The sequence below is a fragment of the Schistocerca nitens genome, chromosome 4 (genome assembly GCF_023898315.1).
Source record: "Schistocerca nitens isolate TAMUIC-IGC-003100 chromosome 4, iqSchNite1.1, whole genome shotgun sequence".
Lineage (NCBI taxonomy): Eukaryota > Metazoa > Arthropoda > Insecta > Orthoptera > Acrididae > Schistocerca > Schistocerca nitens.
In genome coordinates this window covers 716,065,788-716,086,828 of record NC_064617.1, presented here as the reverse complement: position 1 = coordinate 716,086,828, position 21,041 = coordinate 716,065,788, and the positions used below count along the sequence as shown (strand labels likewise).

At 37.0% G+C, this 21,041-nt stretch overlaps 1 protein-coding gene across 1 annotated transcript in view; it reads left to right on the top strand.

Moving 5' to 3' along the window:
- The window catches only part of LOC126252782 (glutamine-dependent NAD(+) synthetase), a 223,538-nt gene that overhangs the window by 177,034 nt on the left and 25,463 nt on the right, over positions 1 to 21,041 (top strand). The window contains exon 13 of the mRNA XM_049953713.1: positions 749 to 971. Within this exon, the coding sequence (XP_049809670.1) occupies positions 749 to 971 (223 nt within the window). The remainder of the gene's footprint in view (positions 1 to 748; positions 972 to 21,041) is intronic.

The window sequence follows — 21,041 nt, the reverse complement described above, 5'->3', positions numbered from 1 at the left end:
CCCTTAGAGCCCAAGTCCTTTCGTCTTTCCCTCTCCTTCCCTCTTTCCTGGCGAGGCGGCTGTTGGTTGCGAAAGCTGGAATTTTGTGTGTGTGTTTGTGTTTGTTTGTGTGTCTATCGACGTGCCAGCGTTTTTCATTCGGTGAGTCGCATCATCTTTGTTTTTAGATATATTTTTTCCCACGTGGAGTGTTTCCATATATATATATATATATATATATATATATATAGAAGGAAACATACCACGTGGGAAAAAATATATCTAAAAACAAAGATGATGTGACTCACCAAACGAAAGCGCTGGCACGTCGATAGACACACAAACATACACACAAAATTCTAGCTTTCGCAACCAACGGTTGCCTCATCAGGAAAGAGGGAAGGAGAGGGAAATACGAAAGGATTTGGGTTTTAAGGGAGAGGGTAAGGAGTCATTCCAATCCCGGGAGCGGAAAGACTTACCTTAGGGGGAAAAAAGGACGGGTATACACTCCCTCTCCTTCCCTCTTTCCTGACGAGGCAACCGTTGGTTGCGAAAGCTAGAATTTTGTGTGTATGTTTGTGTGTCTATCGACGTGCCAGCGCTTTCGTTTGGTGAGTCACATCATCTTTGTTTTTATATATATATATATATAATATTTTTTCAGAAATGCTTTTCTTGCGAGTGCCAATCTCCATTTGCATATACAGGTTAAAATATCCTTGAAATGACATCACTTTGAAGCATGTATTGTTATCTTTATTTTCAGATTTGAATTACCTGTACTTAAGGAAATCCTTGCAGCTCCACCCACAGCTGAGCTTGAACCCTTAGCAGATGGTCAGCTGGCACAAACTGATGAACAGGATATGGGAATGACCTACGCAGAATTAAGTGAATTTGGACGTCTGCGAAAACAAAATTTCTGTGGGCCATATTCCATGTTCTGCAAACTTATTCACACATGGCGTGACACTTGTACTCCAGAACAGGTGGGCTCTACTGTGATATTCTAGCTTTTATGTATAGGCCACAGTTTTAAATTTTAGGTCTTATTTGTTACCGTGGAATACAAACAATAATGTTCATCTACTCCTGAGTTGTATTCTGTGGTGTTCACTTACAATCATCTAGGTATTTATAAGTAGCAGAAAAGATGATAATTTGAACAATTTTTTCTCATCATATGTTGTCTGCATTTTCGTTTGTGATTTTGAACTTCAGATTTATGCTAGCATACTGAAAAATTCCTGTCTGTGAAGTGCAACAGTGAACTCTAATTTTACTGTTTACATAATGACTTCCTAAACAAATGAGGATTTTTATTTCCAGAATGTGGGCATGTTGTTGTTGTGGTCTTCAGTCCTGAGACTGGTTTGATGCAGCTCTCCATGCTACTCTATCCTGTGCAAGCTTCTTCATCTCCCAGTACCTAATGCAGCCTACATCCTTCTGAATCTGCTTAGTGTATTCATCTCTTGGTCTCCCTCTACGATTTTTACCCTCCACGCTGCCCTCCAATACTAAACTGGTGATCCCTTGATGCCTCAGAACATGTCGTACCAACTGATCCCTTGTTTTAGTCAGGTTGACTTCCTGACACTTAAATCTATACTCGATGCTTGCTTCACTGCTTGCTCAATATACAGATTGAATAACATTGGGGAGAGACTACAACCCTGTCTCACTTCCTTCCCAACCACTGCTTCCCTTTCATGCCCCTGGACTCTTATAACTGCCATCTGGTTTCTGTACAAATTGTAAATAGCCTTTCGCTCCCTGTATTTTACCCCTGCCACCTTCAGAATTTGAAAGAGAGTATTCCAGTCAACATTGTCAAAAGCTTTCTCTAAGTCTACAAATGCTAGAAACATAAGTGTGCCTTTCCTTAATCTAGCTTCTAAGATAAGTCGTAGGGTCAGTATTGCCTCATGTGTTCCAACATTTCTACGGAATCCAAACTGATCTTCCCCTAGTTTTTCCATTCGTCTGTAAAGAATCCACGTTAGTATTTTGCAGCCGTGACTTATTAAACTGATAGTTCGGTAATTTTCACGTTTGTCAACACTTGCTTTCTTTGGGATTGGAATTATTATATTCTTCTTGAAGTCTGAGGGTATTTCGCCTGTTTCATACATCTTGCTCACCAGATGGTAGAGTTTCGTCAGGACTGGCTCGCCCAAGGCTGTCAGTAGTTCTAATGGAATGTTGTCTACTCCCGGGGCCTTGTTTTGACTCAGGTCTTTCAGTGCTCTATCAAACTCTTCACGCAGTATTATATCTCCCATTTCATCTTCAGCTACATCCTCTTCCATTTCCATAATATTGTCCTCAAGTACATCACCCTTGTATAGACCCTCTATATACTCCTTCCACCTTTCTGCTTTCCCTTCTTTGCTTAGAACTGGGTTTCCATCTGAGCTTTTGATATTCATACAAGTGGTTCTCTTTTCTCTGAAGGTCTCTTTAATTTCCCTGTAGGCAGTATCTATCTTACCCCTAGTGAGATAAGCTTCTACATCCTTACATTTGTCCTCTAGCCATGCCTGCTTAGCCATTTTGCACTTCCTGTCGATCTCATTTTTGAGACGTTTGTATTCCTTTTTGCCTGCTTCTTTTGCTGCATTTTTATTTTTTCTCCTTTCATCAATTAAATTCAGTATTTCTTCTGTCACCCAAGGATTTCTACTAGCCCTCGTCTTTTTACCTACTTGATCCTCTGCTGCCTTCACTACTTCATCCCTCAGAGCTACCCATTCTTCTTCTACTGTTTCTTTCCTCCATTCATGCCAATTTTTCCCTTATGCTCTCCCTGAAACTCTGTACAACCTCTGGTTTAGTGAGTTTATCCAGGTCCCATCTCCTCAAATTCCCACCTTTTTGCAGTTTCTTCAGTTTTAATCTACAGGTCATAACCAATAGATTGTGGTCAGAATCCACATCTGCCCCTGGAAATGTCTTACAATTTAAAACCTGGTTCCTAAATCTCTGTCTTACCATTAAATAATCTATCTGAAACCTGTCAGTATCTCCAGGCTGCTTCCATGTATACAACCTTCTTTCATGATTCTTGAACCAAGTGTTAGCTATGATTAAGTTGTGCTCTGTGCAAAATTCTACCAGACGGCTTCCTCTTTCATTTCTTACCCCCAATCCATATTCACCTACTATGTTTCCTTCTCTCCCTTTTCCTACTGCCGAATTCCAGTCACCCATGACTATTAAATTTTCGTCTCCCTTCACAATCTGAATAATTTCTTTTATTTCATCATACATTCTTCAATTTCTTCGTCATCTGCAGAGCTAGTTGGCATATAAACTTGTACTACTGTAGTAGGCGTGGGCTTCATATCTATCTTGGGCACAATAATGCGTTCACTATGCTGTTTGTAGTAGCTTACCTGCATTCCTATTTTCCTATTCATTATTAAACATACTCCTGCATTACCCCTATTTGATTTTGTGTTTATAACCCTGTAGTCACCTGACCAGAAGTCTTGTTCCTCCTTCCACCGAACTTCACTAATTCCCACTATATCTAACTTTAACCCACCCATTTCCCTTTTTAAATTTTCTAACCTACCTGCCTGATTAAGGGCACACAGATGATTAAATAGAGAATACGTTGGGATTTGGAGTCTTCTTCCTTATGTTTGTGGTCAGTCTGTGACACTCACCTGCTTTATTTCTTTGTTGATTGTCCTCTGTGTCGACGTACCTCGTTGTGTTACTGGCTGAAAAAATAGGGGGTGGAAGTGCAGAACAGACTGCTGTAAATGATGTAGCCGACAGATTCACAGTTGCGTTTCACAGTTCTTTACTTTCACTGTTCACAACCCTCCAGTAATACAGCTATATGACCAGTGCACTATTACTTAACTTCCAATAAGCCTCATTAATAGGTTGCAGGCAAACATCCACATACTGCTACAATAGTTTTCTGTTTAACATCTACGAGCAATAACAACCTAACCACGCAGTTCACAGTATTTCAATTAAATTTAACAGACTCTGTCATTGCTTTATCACACGGCTGATTGGTGTAACACTTATTTCATGGTTAAGTTGATGCATTGTTGTTGTTCTAACCAACACAGGTTTCTTGTCTGAAACTCAGGCATGGACTGACTTTCTCGAGACCAAAAATCGGGCCCTTGTATATCCTCACATTAATAGGTGCTGAAACTACACATTGTTCGACATTTAATTTACAGAAATTATAATTAAAACTTACTTCATTCAATTAACTGAATACATCAAAAACTACTTCATTTTGACAGTTTCCTGTACTACAAGAGTTAGGCCAAATTATTTGTTTAAATGATGAAGGTCTGGCTGTGCTAACATGGTTTTGAATAGGGCCAAATAGATCATTTAAGAATACTGTTAGTTGTCCCACCAAATGTTTATAATTAGTACAGATTTTGTTTGTTTATAAGTCAACAATAGAATTTAAGTTATTACTGATTTCACCCTATATAAAAAGATACGAACTAGGAATAGTCAAAATAAATTAGAAAATCAATTAAATACATAAAACTAAGCACAAAATTAGATCTTGTGTTATATTCTTTAAAACTGAGGGCCAACTTTCTCTTTTATGAAAATGCAGATTATACTCTTGTACGTTAATGGTAATTAGTCAAAAACGAAAAAATGAATTTTAAGGAGGCAAATGGCAAAACAAGAGGGGAAGTAAAAATGTCCGAGCTCGCTTCGTCACATCATCCCCTCATTGGATTGACCAGATAATTGCAGATAGCTAACTGGGCAATTCAATGACTACCAGTGATCACAGAAATTGGGTTGAACAATGTACACAAATATATATATATATATATATATATATATATATATATATATATATATATATATATATATATATATATTACATACGAAATCTTATCAAAACTATATTATACATGTTTTTCCAAGTTTATACTTATATGAGCTGGCCATATGAAAATCCCCCATAAAAAAATATTTACATGAAGTGTACTGTACAATTGCACAGAATATCCACAAGCTGTATTTTTAATAGAAATTAGGCATCTTCATCATAAGTGATGTCCTTTTGGGGTAAGCAAAGATATATATCACTTTGTACAAGTTCTGTCTTGCTACACAAAATAAATCCTAATGGGCTGCAAAAAGTTTAATTACACTGCGCATTGTAATTCACTTTTTTGACAGAAAATTTCACTTGCTCAGTGTTTAGTATTTTTCACAAGCACTTTCACACTCTCAATGAGCTGTTACACATTTTATCACCAAGTTGTTCACGCCTTCAACAGGTCCAAGTGGCAGTTAGATGAAAGCAGGATATATTTGATACTTCTTTCACAAATACCGTTTTCTCGTTTTCTATTAATGCTTCAAAGCCAAACTCATTCGAACAACAAATTTTAAGCCCCCCACCCTCCTCAGAACAATGAGTTTAATTTCCAATATTGGCTAACAACAGAGGCAAAGTAGCTAGAAAAATCACACTGGGAACAGAGTTTTAACTATGGCATGTTGTTTTTCGTTGATCAAGGCGTTTGAATCAGTTATTGAAAACAGGTCTTTTACAAGTAGACCAAATGTGATCTATATTTGTACTACTAAGGATAAAAGAATATAACTGTCCATGTTAGGTGTTAATAATTTAAATGTATCGTATGTAGTTTAATATATGGGTTTTCTTATACTGGTGCAATGTACCTGACATAATTACATTTGCCACAGTACAGATATTGCACCATCTCGACCACAAAGTCCGTTCATTTGCCATAAACTGCTACATATGAAAAAGTCAGGCTTCCTTTTAATAATTTTGCACATGTGGCATCTATTTCCCATCCTCCTTTTCGATCCAGGCTTCGGACACACATTGGCAAAGGTAAAAATATATTTATATTTTTTTTACATTTTTGCCCCTTTTTTAGTTATTCATTCAGAAGTGTCAATAAATTGTCTCAGATTTAGTTCCCAGTGATTAGTAATGCTTCTTTGTATGATAAGTCTAAAAGCAGGGTACAACACATAATGGGACGTTGCAAGTTTTGCATTCGTATCTAGTTCCCAGCACACTTTCTGTTACATGCAAACCACACATCTGTGCATTAGCATACTTTTTCTGCGAATGTTCACTCATGATAACAGCCAGAAAATGTCTCCCTGTGAATCTCGGAGGATTCTTGTCATCGTAGCCATTCCACTACCCACTTTTTTCCGTTCTATAGCATATTTTTCTACAATCTCCCTTATGTGGTAATCCTCTTTCCTTTTATTATAACTATGGATATCACTATTTATTATACTGTGCTCCATATTTTCTTTTACAAACAGTTTAGTCCTTAGAACATATAATGAATACACTGTTAGTACATTATACTTAATGAAGTATTCTATACAGGATTGACGTTTACTAATATTAGCTATTATCCTAATTGCTCTCTTCTGGGCTCTAAAAGCCCTATCCATGTATACCGTTGGCGCCCTTCCCAAAATCTCAATACCGTATTGTAGGTGGGAGTGTATAATACCAAAATAGATTTGTCTTAAGACTGGTGACGCTATTATGCTAGAAAGGCGTTTCAGCAGGTAGGTATTACACGAGAGTTTTTTACACATGTAGCTGATAAGCTCCTTCCATGTAAGATGTTCATCAACTATAATACCCAGGAATTTGTTTATCAATTGTTTCAATTGATAACTCTGGCTCAGTATCCACTTGTCTTGATTTGTAATTTAGCATAAACTCCATTAAAATTGTCTTTTCCTTATTTAATGCCAATTTATTTTTAGTCATATATTCTGTGATGAGGCTAGTGTTCTTCATATTATTGTGCACTGCTAGCTGTTTTGTAGGGCCACAGCTTATGGAGGAGGCGTCATTGGCATAATTCACAAGGTTTGCATTTTTTGGAATTATTATATCATTGATGTACACAATGAACAGAAAAGGCCCAATAATATGTCCCTGAGGGACTCCACAGTTAAGAATTTTATAAGATGATTTTACTGTTTGTACAAGTCCCCTGGTTGTATGATACAACTTAACACATTGTCTCCTGTCAGCAAAGTACGATCTTAACAACTCTAATGCCACTCCTCTGACCCCATGTTTCTAACTTATGTAGAAGGATGGAGTGATTTACAGTATCAAAAGCCTTAGATAGGTCTAGAAAGGTGCCAATAACTTTGTTTCCATCATCAAATTTATTCAATACTGCTTGAATAAATGTAGATATGGCTGTTATTGTAGACTTGCCCTTCCTGAAACGGTGTTGAGAACTTTTTATATATTGTACTTAGAGAAAAATGATTCCATTTGATCAAGAAATAGCCTTTCCAACAACATCCTAAGTTCTGATGTCAATGAAATAGGCCTATAATTTTGTACATCAGTAGTTTTTCCCTTTTTATGCACTGGTCTTATATCAGTGACTTTTAACAAGTCAGGAAATGACCCCTGTCTGAAAGAGCTGTTTATTAAATGTTGCAGTGGCTAGCAACATCAGATAATTCAAACTCACTGTCACTCTTAGTGAGCATACCCAGGATTTCTTTATCTGTGCAACCACAGTGACATGACATTTCTCACGTAGAAAACAAGAAAGCTGACGAAAACACAGGAATCGATGTATAATTCTGCAAAGAGGGAACACACCAACAAACATATATGCGCTCTCGAACTATACAGTCAGACCACCGGACAGCTACTGGAAGAGCAGGATGGAAATACGGCTGTGTGTGTTTACATATCTGGAGCATTCAGTTAGCTGTGACTTAGTACGCCTAAACTCTTCCCTAGCAGTGGAAAGGCCAGTGGTGCAGTACGTGTCAACACATCCTTAGCGCTGTAGGGAATTCCCAAGGGCCGCACTTACACACGTCAGGTGCGCCAGGGGAACAGCGAGGCATGACAAGCTAGCATGTCCCCAGCAGTCAGAGGGTTAATCAGCAAAATTACTGTTCTTCATCCCAGTATTGCCACTTTAAGCTCATAATTCCTCAGAACACAAATAGAAGTTTTCAGATAACCTATAGGTCCAATGATTGTACCTCACTAAAATATTGCTCTTTCTATTAAACTCTCATTCTCAGCTGCAGTGTCATGAATTGCACAATATACACAGTACCCAATGTTTCCTAGTTCAAAATTTAGATCCTTAATAGTTACACCACATTTATTTGTATACAGTCATCTTTTTCATTACCTAATCATGTCTGTCAGCAGTATTATTTTACTTACCTCGTTAACTAGTAGTGCTTTCTCAAAAAATATCCCTACAGCAAAGACAGGCTCTCTAACCATTAAGACCTTAACATTATTCATTATTTTATTATTGCTTCATTATCTACTAAATAAACACCTGCTCTGCTTGTCCAATGCAAAATTGATTCTACTGAAAAACACTCCACAGTAACAGATCCTTATGCTAAGGCAAACTTAACCCTCATTACTGATCAGACAAAATTATCACTCAGAAAAACCATTATTTCAATGTATTCCATCAAATTCCTTAATGAAACTTGAAACTTCCTGACAGATTAAAACTGAGTGCCCAACAGAGACTCGAACTCGGGGCCCTTGCCTTTCGCGGACAAGTGCTCTACCATCTGAGCTACCGAAGTACGACTCACGCCCGGTACTCACAGCTTTACTTCTGCCAGTATCTTGTCTCCTACTTTCCAAACTCTACAGAAGCTCCCCTCGAACCATGCAGAACTAGCACTCCTGAAAGAAAGGATATTGCGGAGACATGGCTTAGCCACAGCCCGGGGGATGTTTTCAGAATGAGATTTTCACTCTGCAGTGGAGTGTGCGCTGATATGAAACTTCCTGGCAGATTAAAACTGTGTGCCCTACCGAGACTCACAGGAGAGCTTCTGTAAAGTTTGGAAGGTAGGAGACAAGATACTGGCAGAAGTAAAGCTGTGAGTACCGGGCGTGAGTCGTGCTTCGGTAGCTCAGATGGTAGAGCACTTGCCCGCGAAAGGCAAAGGCCCCGAATTCAAGTCTCGGTCGGGCACACAGTTTTAATCTGCCAGGAAGTTTCATATCAGCGCACACTCTGCTGCAGAGTGAAAATCTCATTCTGGAAATTCCTTAATATTCCAGCCTGAAGAGCGATATACATACAAATCTTGTTTATACATTCCATACATTGCTCCAGGAAACTATGTTTACAGTTGTAATTCCTTAATGTTAGAAACAGCTGTACCATGACAAAGATAGTTATCTCCATATACTGATTGCCCTGAACACACACACTTCTATTTTACCACAATTAGTATTAAGATCTAGTATTCAAGATGGTTCTTACCATATATTGCCTCTGCTGATGCACTAAATTATATTAACTTCACACGAGCTGATTACTTCAGATGTTAATTATTGTCCACATATGTTGACACCTTTCATTGTCTGCTTACCTTACTTCTTTGACATAAATTCTTTTACTGTGGTGCTCATTTACTTTCTTCCATCCTCTTATGATTCTGTTACTTATAACTAACACAACATAATATCACATGAAAGTCAAAGTACAGATAGGATAGGAGAAGAGTTTGACTGTCTCAGGTAACACGAAAAATGAGACAGACAGCTGGGGTAAGCATTAATGCCACATAATGAATCCAACACAGAATGATGAACCCCCTATTTGCTATTTACACGAGAAATTAGTCTCGAACATTACTTCAGTGCTGAGATTTTGAATCACCAAGAAATTGCACTCCAACAGCTGTCCTGCCAATTTCACAGTTAATAGTACCTCTCGTTTCACACTCTTTGATAGCTTACCAGTAGCACCAATAATTTTTATCCCAGAAACACGCATCTCTACTATACCCTCTGCGTTCTTAATAGATTCAAAAAATGCCTGTGAAATACCATTCAAATCACTACCACTGTCCAGTAAACACGTAACATGTATACCTTGTACATTTTCTGTTATTAAAGGGTCCACACTTCCTTTTTACATACCATGTGATCTTCTTCATACAACAAATCCTCATTAATCCTTTCCCTGGAAAAACTATCATCCTGCTTACCAAATTGATTGAGACACAGTCAAATGACAGATAGCATGGTTATATCCTCATTACCACTCTCAAGCTCTACCTCTTCATTAGGCTAAATATTATCCTCCTTTATTCTTTTTTACTTACCAAATGGCCATCATTAACAATTATTAATTCAAATCCCTCATCCTCATCGCTACTGAATTCGTCACTGATGTCATCATTACCATTACTTTCAGAATCAGACCTACTGTAACTTTCACTGTCCTCAAATATTTGGCTAATTAGTTGATCCTTGTTTCCAGTATTAGACTGCAAAGCAAAACACCTGAATTCCTTATGTTCTTTTAAAAATTTAACATCTATTTTGACACTTTGGCCATCCTGAGCAACAGCAACCCCCTCTGTTCCATCATTATTTTATTATAGTAAGTTCCTCCTCTCCTTTTATGGGATAAACATTGCTACCCACACCGTCATTCAACATCTCACTAGAATTAGTACTTACACTTGTCTTACTGCTATCATTTACATTACCCTTACTTGTGATTATACAGCAAATTTATATGCAAATAGCTCATCATCACTACCTGCTCTAGTGCAAGCCAAAACTGGAGCATTATCTAGTTTAAATGGTTTGATCCAGAATTAATCATCTCCTCCATCTATTTTACTTGAATTTCTCCTACCATTTCAGTGCCCATCTGGCTGTCATCCACCCAACCATTCCTTGAATTTCTACTATAATTAGTGCTGTTCATCCTATTTACCTGAAATTCTCTCTCTGATACATTGTCATCAAAATTCCTCCTACAATCTTCTACTGAGGGCTTCACCCTCTCCTCTTTATCAATATAATTCAAGAAATCACTAATATTACCCCTAGGGGCAGGTACAAACAATTCTCTTAACGTTACGAGGCAACTTAGTTTCTAAACCCATAATTACTGATTCACTACCTAGCTCTTTGTCAAAATATTTCAGTTTGTTTATCCAAAGCTGACAGAAACCTTTCGCAGTACCCTTCCTGGAGTCAGATCTCTCTCCTTCCCAAAATTCACTCAAAATTCTCTGCTGCTTCTCTTTGGACCAATATTCATCTAAAAAAGCTCTCTCAAAGCTTTGCCACGAAGTACAACTATCAGCTACCTGAGCTGCCCATCCATAAGCATCCTCCTCCCAAAACCCTCTCACAAATGACGTTTTCTCTTTGTCATTCCATGTTTCAGGCAAATCATCTAATTCTCTAATGAAATCCAGTGGATGCACTTCCCCATATGGTTCAAAATTATCAAATTTCTTACAACTAACAAATGAAGGACTGTTTGGGATACTACATACTCTATGCTTTTGTTTTTGTACCTCTTCCATCTTTTCCTCCATTTCAGTCAATTTGGAATCTACATTTTTATTTACTTTCAGCAGTTTTTCCTCTACCACTACTGCACATGTGGTTTCTACTTCCATTTCAAAATTGTTTTTAATTTCTTCGATATGGTTCTCAAGTTTAACCCTATTTTCAGCAGAAAATTTCCTGGCTGCTTTGACTTCATCTTTACACTGTTTTTCAGAAGCCTCCACCCTCTTACTATAGTCATCACAAAGCTTCTTTCTCTCTTCTACACATTTACTACTCATTAATGTTAATTTCTCATTAGAGTTATGTACTACTTTCTTTATCTTTTCATCACAATCTTTATCTTCTGCTTCAACCTTGTTATTTAATTCTAAAAGATTAGAGCTGACTACCTGTATCTCCTTTCTAATTTGTTTTCTTCAGTTCATCCTTTAAGCTAACCATGTCAGTTCTAATGCTATAAGTTTTCTTCTCCACCCTATTAATGTCTTCTTTCATACTACTTTCCACCCTAGTAATGTCTTCTTTCATACACCTACTATTCAACCTACTCATAATTTGCCTTACAGTCACCTCCACTTTTCCGTCTGCCATAAACTTTTGCTCTTGCTGACTTTTGCTACTAGATTCCTCCTCCTTAACCTTAACAATCTCATCCACTTCAGTACTGTTTTCATCCCCTTCGCTCTTTGTAATAGGGCTTTCATCCCCATTATTCAAAGGTACATTCACGTCTGACTTAAAACCACTATTGTCAACAGAACCAGTCCCCATTAAGTCTTTCTGTTCATTTAAAAACTTAACCTCCAAAGCTTCGTTACAAATTTTCGAATCTCTTCCCAGTTGTCCATTCTCATCCATCACACTGTCGTGTTCGTTAATGCCACTCATTATGTATCACTTAATATAAAATGGCTTTTCCTATGAAATTACCTTATTGTCATTCACTCATCTACTGTTGCTGCTGCTGCGGTTGTCATCTCGATTTGTCTGGTGCACAGCTGATGCAAGTTGTAATTTTCTATGTGAGGTGTCTTGTTTATCCCAGTCAGCTGTGCTGATTGGTTGCTTCCATAAAACCCGCTCGCTGATTGGCTGCTGGCCTACTGTGGCTATGAAACCCAAGCGCTGATTGGCTGTTGCACCATTGCACTGTAAACCGCTCTTGAGTTCACTGTTCAAAGTTTGCGAGTCCTAGTTTGTTGTGCCCACATGCAATATTCCTCACCTGGGGCACCAAATGTGATGTTCGCCTGCTTTATTTCTTTGTTGATTGTCCTTTGTGTCGGTGTACCTCGTTGTGATACTGGGTGAAAAAATAGGAGGTGAAAGTGCAGAACTGTCTACTGTAAATGATGTAGCAGACAGATGCACAGATGCGTTTCACAGTTCTTTACTTTCACTGTTCACAACACTCCCCCCCCCCCCCCTCTCCCCCCAATAGTACACAGTTATATGGCCAGTGCACTATTGTTTAACTTTCAATAAGCCTCATTAATAGGTTGCAGGCAAACATCCACATACTGTACAGTAGTTCCCTGCTGAATAACAACCTAACCAAACAGTTCAAAGTCTTTCTTATAAATTTAACAGACACTCTCATTGCTTTAACACATGGCCTATTGGTGTAACACTTATTTCACAGTTAAGTTAGTGCATTATTGTTATTCTACCCTACACAGGTTTCTTGTCTGAAACTCGGCCATGGACTGACTGTCTCAGGGCCATGGACTGACTGTCTCAGGACCAAAAAATTGTGCCCTAATATATCCCAACAATAATAGGTGCTGAAACTACACATTGTTTGATGTTTAATTTACAGAAATTACAATTAAAACTCACTTCATTCAATTAACTGAATACATAGGTAACTTCCTTCTTTTTAACAGTTTCTTCTACTATAAGAGTTGGGCCGAAGTATTTGTTTAAATGATGAAATTAACAGACATTTCGCAAACAATACTTTTGACAGAACTATTAATTACTTCGGAATTAACTAAGGTCTGGCTTCGCTAACATGTTTTCGAATAGAGCCAGATGGATGCCTTAAGAATACTATTAGCTGTTCATCCAAATGTTTATAATTAGTACAGAATTTATATGTCAACAGTAGAATTTAAGTTATGAAACAATTACTGGTTTCACCCTATAACAAAAGATACTAACTAGGAATAGTGAAAATAAATTAGAAAATGAATTACATATAAAACTAAGCACAAAATTAGATCTGGTGTTATATTCTTTAAAACTGAGGGCCAACCTTTCTCTTTTATGAACATGCAGATTATACTCATGTATGTTAATGGTAATTAGTCAAAAATGAAAAAATGAATTTTAAGCAGGCAGATGGCAAAACAAGAAGAATTAAAAATATCCCAGCTTGCTTTTTCACAAGTTGTTAAACTTTTTGCAGCAGAATGCCGGACTCCTTCTGAAAATGCCATCAGAAGTGGTTGTATTGGCAGATTTTTGTAAGAACTTGCTAAGGCGTAATGAGAGATATCTTAAAGATTAAATGCACCATTTCTTTCTGTAGATCCACAGTGAGGATATTTTTGAAAGTGAGTTGCAGAATTTGTGTTATGAGATACAATTAATAAAAAGTTTATCATTTGGTTATGGCAAAGAATTATTGAGCAGAGTGAGAAGAGTTGGCCACCAAGAAATCCTGTAGGCTTCTCTTAAACTATAATTTATTAATAGTTAAACTTTTTTATAGATATTGGTAAACTAATGAAAAATTGTATTCCTGAATAATAGCTACATTTCTTGACCAAAGTGTGTGATTTTATCTTTATGAAGATTGTTCTTATTCTGTGTATGGATTTTGTGAATTTAACTGTTGATTTGAAAAAGAAATGTATATTTCTTATGACAAATTTCATTATGAAATATACCAAGCAGCATTAGTTACCATACACAAGTTTTTCAGCAGGCTTCCGTAAGACCTTCTTGGGATAACACCAAAATAATGTGCATTTTTGCACCCAGAAACTTCAAGAACTTAAAAGTATCAGTGTTATTAAGTAATCTTTTTACATGACTCTGCCAAATAAATACTGGTACTTTATTGATACATATTACATTCATACAGGAAAGTATCCTTTAAGATCCTAACAGTATTCGTGGTCAATAACAAAAGTGGATTTAAAATGAATTGAGCAGTTAACAACTATGTTATTAGAAGTAAAAATAATATCCATATAGAGTATGTGCTACTGTTGAAGATTCAGAATAGACTTCCATACTATGTTGCAAAATTCTAAAACAGTTGACTGGTAGACATCGGTGAAGAAATTGAAAATCCCCGGGTATTGAAAATCGATGTAGATGTTTGCATATTGTAGATTACTGGTCATGATTCAAGTTTCGCAAACCCTCAAAGATCATCAGTTTCCCAATAATAATAATAATAATAATTATTATTATTATTATTATTATTATTATTATTGTGTTATTATTTCTTTCCTTTCTCAGACGTTGTGTCTCATTAAAAATGGAAAGTGTTGCGGACCTTGATCAAGCGTGACTTCCTTTTAACTGTACGGTATATGTTACATTGCATTTAGGAACTTTCGGGTAATTGAACATGTATCAATAATTACAGATTTCTGTAGTTGTATATATACGTTTGGATGTAGCTGTTTTGCGTTGATGTACTGGTGGATATTGTGTGGTATGACTCCTGTAGTTGGTAGTATAATTGGTATAATGTCAACTTTTATCCTGATGCCACATGTCCTAGACTTCCTCAGTCAGTTGGATGTATTTTTCAATTTTTTCTCCTGTTTTCTTCTGTATATTTGTTGTACTGTGTATGGATATTTCGATTAGTTGTGTTAATTTCTTCTTTTTATTGGTGAGTATGATGTCAGGTTTGTTATGTGGTGTTGTTTTATCCGTTATAATGGTTCTGTTCCAGTATAATTTGTATTCATCATTCTCCAGTACATTTTGTGGTGCATACTTGTATGTGGGAACGTGTTGTTCTATTAGTTTATGTTTTATGGCAAGTTGTTGTTATATTATTTTTGCTACATTGTCCTGTCTTCTGGGGTATTCTGTATTTGCTAGTATTGTACATCCGCTTGTGATGTGATCTACTGTTTCTATTTGTTGTTTGCAAAGTCTGCAATTATCTGTTGTGGTATTGGGATCTTTAATAATATGCTTGCTGTAATATCTGGTTTTTATTGTTTGATCCTGTATTGCAATCATGAATCCTTCCATCTCACTGTATATATTGCCTTTTCTTAGCCATGTGTTGGATGTGTCTTGATCGATGTGTGGCTGTGTTAGATGATACGGGTGCTTGCCATGTAGTGTTTTCTTTTTCCAATTTACTTTCTTTGTATCTGTTGATGTGATGTGACGTAAAGGGTTGTAGAAGTGTTTATGTAATTGCAATGGTGTAACCGATGTATTTATATGAGTGATTGCTTTGTGTATTTTGCTAGTTTCTGCTCGTTCTATAAAGAATTTTCTTAAATTGTCTACCTGTCCATAATGTAGGTTTTTTATGTCGATAAATCCCCTTCCTCCTTCCTTTCTGCTTAATGTGAATCTTTCTGTTGCTGAATGTATGTGATGTATTCTATATTTGTGGCATTGTGATCGTGTAAGTGTATTGAGTGCTTCTAGTTCTGTGTTACTCCATTTCACTACTCCAAATGAATAGGTCAATATTGGTATAGCATAAGTATTTATAGCTTTTGTCTTGTTTCTTGCTGTCAATTCTGTTTTCAGTATTTTTGTTAGTCTTTGTCTATATTTTTAGTCTTTGTCTATATTTTTCTTTTAGTTCTTCTTTAATATTTGTATTATCTATTCCTCTTTTTTGTCTGTATCCTAGATATTTATAGGCATCTGTTTTTTCCATCGCTTCTATGCAGTCGCTGTGGGTATCCAATATGTAATCTTCATTGTTTAGTGTGTTTTCCCTTGACTATGCTATTCTTCTTACATTTGTCTGTTCCAAAAGCCATATTTATGTCATGGCTGAATACTTCTGTTATCTTTAGTAATTGGTTGAGTTGTTGATTGGTTGCTGCCAGTAGTTTTAGATCATCCATGTATAGCAAGTGTGTGATTTTGTGTTGATATGTTCCAGTAATATTGTATCCATAATTTGTATTATTTAGCATGATGGATAGTGGGTTCAGAGCAAGGCAGAACCAGAAAGGACTTAATGAGTCTCCTTGGTATATTCCACACTTAATCTGTATTGGCTGTGATGTGATATTATTTGAATTTGTTTGGATATTAAGTGTGGTTTTCCAATTTTTCATTACTATGTTTAGGAACTGTATCAATTTAGGATCTACTTTGTATATTTACAATATCTGTAGTAACCATGAGTGGGGTACACTATCAAAAGCTTTTTGGTAATCAATGTATGCGTAGTGTAGTGACCTTTGTTTAGTTTTAGCTTGATATGTCACCTCTGCATCTATTATCAGTTGCTCTTTACATCCTCATGCTCCTTTGCAGCAGCCTTTTTGTTCTTCATTTATAATTTTGTTCTGTGTTGTATGTGTCATTAATTTCTGTGTAATGACTGAAGTTAATATTTTGTATATTGTTGGTAGGCATGTTATGGGTCGATATTTTGCTGGGTTTGCTGTGTCTGCGTGATCTTTAGGTTTCAGATAAGTTATTCCTTGTGTAAGTGTATCAGGGACTGTGTATGGGTCTGCAATGTAACTGATATAAATAATTTAGTTGGATGTGAATGTGTTGAGGTGAACTTCTTTAGCCAGAAATATGCTATTTTATCTTTTCTAGGGGCTTTCCAATTGCGCGTAGAATTAATTGCGTGGGTGACTTCGTGTTGCAAAATTATCACTTCAGGCATTTGTGGTATCATCTTGTATGTGTCTGTTTCTGCTTGTATCCACCGTTGCATGTCTGTTACGTTGTACTGGATTTGATCATATGTTGCTCCAGAAGTGTTCCATGTCTGTTATGTTTGGTGGATTGTCTATTTTAATGTGTGTGTTATCTATTGTTTGGTAAAATTTCTTTTGGTTTATGTTGAATGTTTGGTTTTGTTTCCTTCTATTTTCAATTTTTTTGTATCTTCTAAGTCGTTTGGCCAATGCTTGTAATTTCTGCTTCTTTTCATCTAATTGCTCTGTCACTTCTTGTTGTGAGATTTTACCTAACCTTTTCTGTTTTTTGTCTGATACTTCATTTCTTATAAATTGTGTTAGCTGTCTGATGTCTTTTCTCAGTTTTTCTATTCTGATCTGTAGCCTGTGTTGCCAAGCTGGTTTTGTGGGTTTCTTCTGTGTGTTGGCTGGTTCTGATCTCTGCCTAGTGTGTATATTTAGTGTAGTGAGTGCTCCTATATAAATCAGTAGTTGTAACTCTTCCATAGTTGTATTTTCATTTATTTTGTTGTGTATGATTGTGTTGATAGTTGTTGTTGTTGTTGTTGTTGCTGCTGTTTCGGCTTGTGGGTTATTTGGTGGTCTATGCAAGAATGGTCTAATATCTGTATTTGTGGTTTTTGTATTCTATACAGGGTGAGTCACCTAACGTTACCGCTGGATATATTTCGTAAACCACATCAAATACTGACGAATCGATTCCACGGACTGAACGTGAGGAGAGGGGCTAGTGTAATTAGTTAATACAAACCATAAAAAATTGCACGGAAGTATGTTTTTTAACACAAACCTACGTTTTTTTAAATGGAACCCTGTTAGTTTTGTTAGCACATCTGAACATATAAACAAATACGTAATCAGTGCCGTTTGTTGCATTGTAAAATGTTAATTACATCCGGAGGTATTGTAACCTAAAATTGACGCTTGAGTACCACTCCTCCGCTGTTCGATCGTGTGTATCGGAGAGCACCGAATTACGTAGGGATCCAAACGGAACGGTGATGGACCTTAGGTACAGAAGAGACTGGAACAACACATTACGTCCACATGCTAACACCTTTTTATTGGTCTTTTTCACTGACGCACATGTACATTACCAGGAGGGGTGAGGTACACGTTCGACGGGCGTTTCATAGGATGTGGAGGACGCATAAATTGGCCAGCCCGTTCTCCTGATCTTACACCTCTGGACTTCTTTCTGTGGGGTACGTTAAAGGAGAATGTGTACCGTGATGTGCCCACAACCCCAGAGGATATGAAACAACGTATTGTGGCAGCCTGCGGCGACATTACACCAGATGTACTGCGGCGTGTACAACATTCATTATGCCAGAGATTGCAATTGTGTGCAGCAAATGATGGCCACCACATTGAACATCTATTGGCCTGACATGTCGGGACACACTCTATTCCACTCCGTAATTGAAAACGGAAACCACGTGTGTACGTGTACCTCACCCCTCCTGGTAATGTACATGTACGTCAGTGAAAAAGACCAATAAAAAGGTGTTAGCATGTGGACATAATGTGCTGTTCCAGTCTCTTCTGTACCTAAGGTCCATCACCGTTCCATTTGGATCCCTATGTAATTCGGTGCTCTTTGATACACACGATCGAACAGCAGAGGAGTGGTACTCAAGCGTCAACTTTAGGTTACAATATCTCCGGATGTAATTAACATTTTACAATGCAACAAACGGCACTGATTACGTATTTGTTTATATGTTCAGATGTGCTAACAAAACTAACGGGGTTCCATTTAAAAAATCGTAGGTTTGTGTTAAAAACATACTTCCGTGCATTTTTTATGGTTTGTATTAACCAATTAAACTAGCACCTCTCCTCACGTTCAGTCTGTGCAATCGATTCGTCAGTATTTGATGTGGTTTACGAAATATATCCAGCGGTAACGTTAGGTGACTCACCCTGTATATGTCAGTTGAAATTTTTCTTCTATATCTAACATGTGTGTCACTTCGTGTTCTATTTGTGCTTGTTCTGGTGGCTGTCTTAAGATTTTGTTTTCCTCTGATTGTTTAATTGATGCGTGTTGTTCTTTCGTTTGTTTGCACTGGGATGTTTGAGTCCATTACTGTATTTTCTTCTTCTTATGATTGCACATTATTTTGTTCCAGTATTTGTTGTACTTGTTGTTTGATGTTTTCTAATTCTGACTGGGGTATCCTTTTATTTTTGATTATTAATGGATCTGATCAGCCAGTCGTTGTTCTGTTAAAATTTTTAATTCTGGGTATCTGATAATAAATGTTGTGTATACTTGTGATCTGTATCCAGTTGTGTTGGTTCCTAAGTTTGTTGCTTGGTAATAACAGAACATGAGGTGCCTGTTAACTTCATCTGACCGTCTCATCCTCTGTCTTTGTTTTCCTTCTAGGGTGGTTGCAGGAAGCATATCCTGCAAAACACCTCTATTTGGATTTAAATCATTTTCCATATGGCTAGTAGTGTCATTACAATTGTGGATGGGCATAGGGTTCAAGCGTCATCCCCGACCATGACAGTGCTGTCCGAGGCTTCATTAGTTCTGTCCTGAACCAACTAATCACACTAAAAGGGGGGTTAGCCCTATTAGTGGTTTGTTCTTTTCATCGCCTTTTATGACTGGCAGAACATACCGGAGGCCTATTCTTTTCCTGGGCCTCCACGGGGTTTATTATTATTATTATCTTTACTTTCTCAGACGTTAAGTCTGGTGAGGAATGGAGTGACGCGGACCTTGATCAAGCGTCACTTCCTATTAACTGTACGATATGTGTTATATTGCATTTAGGAACTTTCGGGTAATTGAACATGTATCAATAATTACGGATTTCTGTAGTTGTATATATGTGTTTGGATGTATCTGTATTGCATTGATGTACTGGTGGATATTGTGTGGTATGACTCCTGTAGTTGATACTATAATTGGTATGATGTCAACTTTATCCTGATGCCACATGTCTTTGACTTCCTCAGCCAGTTGGATGTATTTTTCAATTTTTTCTCCTGTTTTCTTTTGTATATTTGTTGTATTGGGTATGGATATTTCGATTAGTTGTGTTAATTTCTTCTTTTTATTGGTGAGTATGATGTCAGGTTTGTTATGTGGCGTTGTTTTATCTGTTATAATGGTTCTGTTCCAGTATAATTTGTATTCATCATTCTCCAGTACATTTTGTGGTGCATACTTGTATGTAGGAACGTGTTGTTTTATAAGTTTATGTTGTAAGGCAAGCTGTTGATGTATTATTTTTGCGACATTGTCATGTCTTCTGGGGTATTCTGTATTTGCTAGTATTGTACACCCGCTTGTGATGTGATCTACTGTTTCTATTTGTTGTTTGCAAAGTCTGCATTTATCTGTTGTGGTATGGGATCTTTAATAATATGCTTGCTGTAATATCTGGTGTTTATTGTTTGATCCTGTATTGCAATCATGAGTCCTTCTGTCTCACTGTATATATTGCCTTTTCTTAGCCATGTGTTGGATGCGTCTTGATCGATGTGTGGCTGTGTTAGATGATATGGGTGCTTGCCATGAAGTGTTTTCTTTTTCCAATTTGCTTTCTTCGTATCTGTTGATGTTATGTGATCTAAAGGGTTGTAGAAGTGGTTATGAAATTGCAGTGGTGTAGCCGATGTATTTATATGAGTGATTGCCTTGTGTATTTTGCTAGTTTCTGCTCGTTCTAGAAAGAATTTTCTTAAATTGTCTACCTGTCCATAATGTAGGTTTTTTATGTCGATAAATCCCCTTCCTCCTTCCTTTCTGCTTAATGTGAATCTTTCTGTTGCTGAAT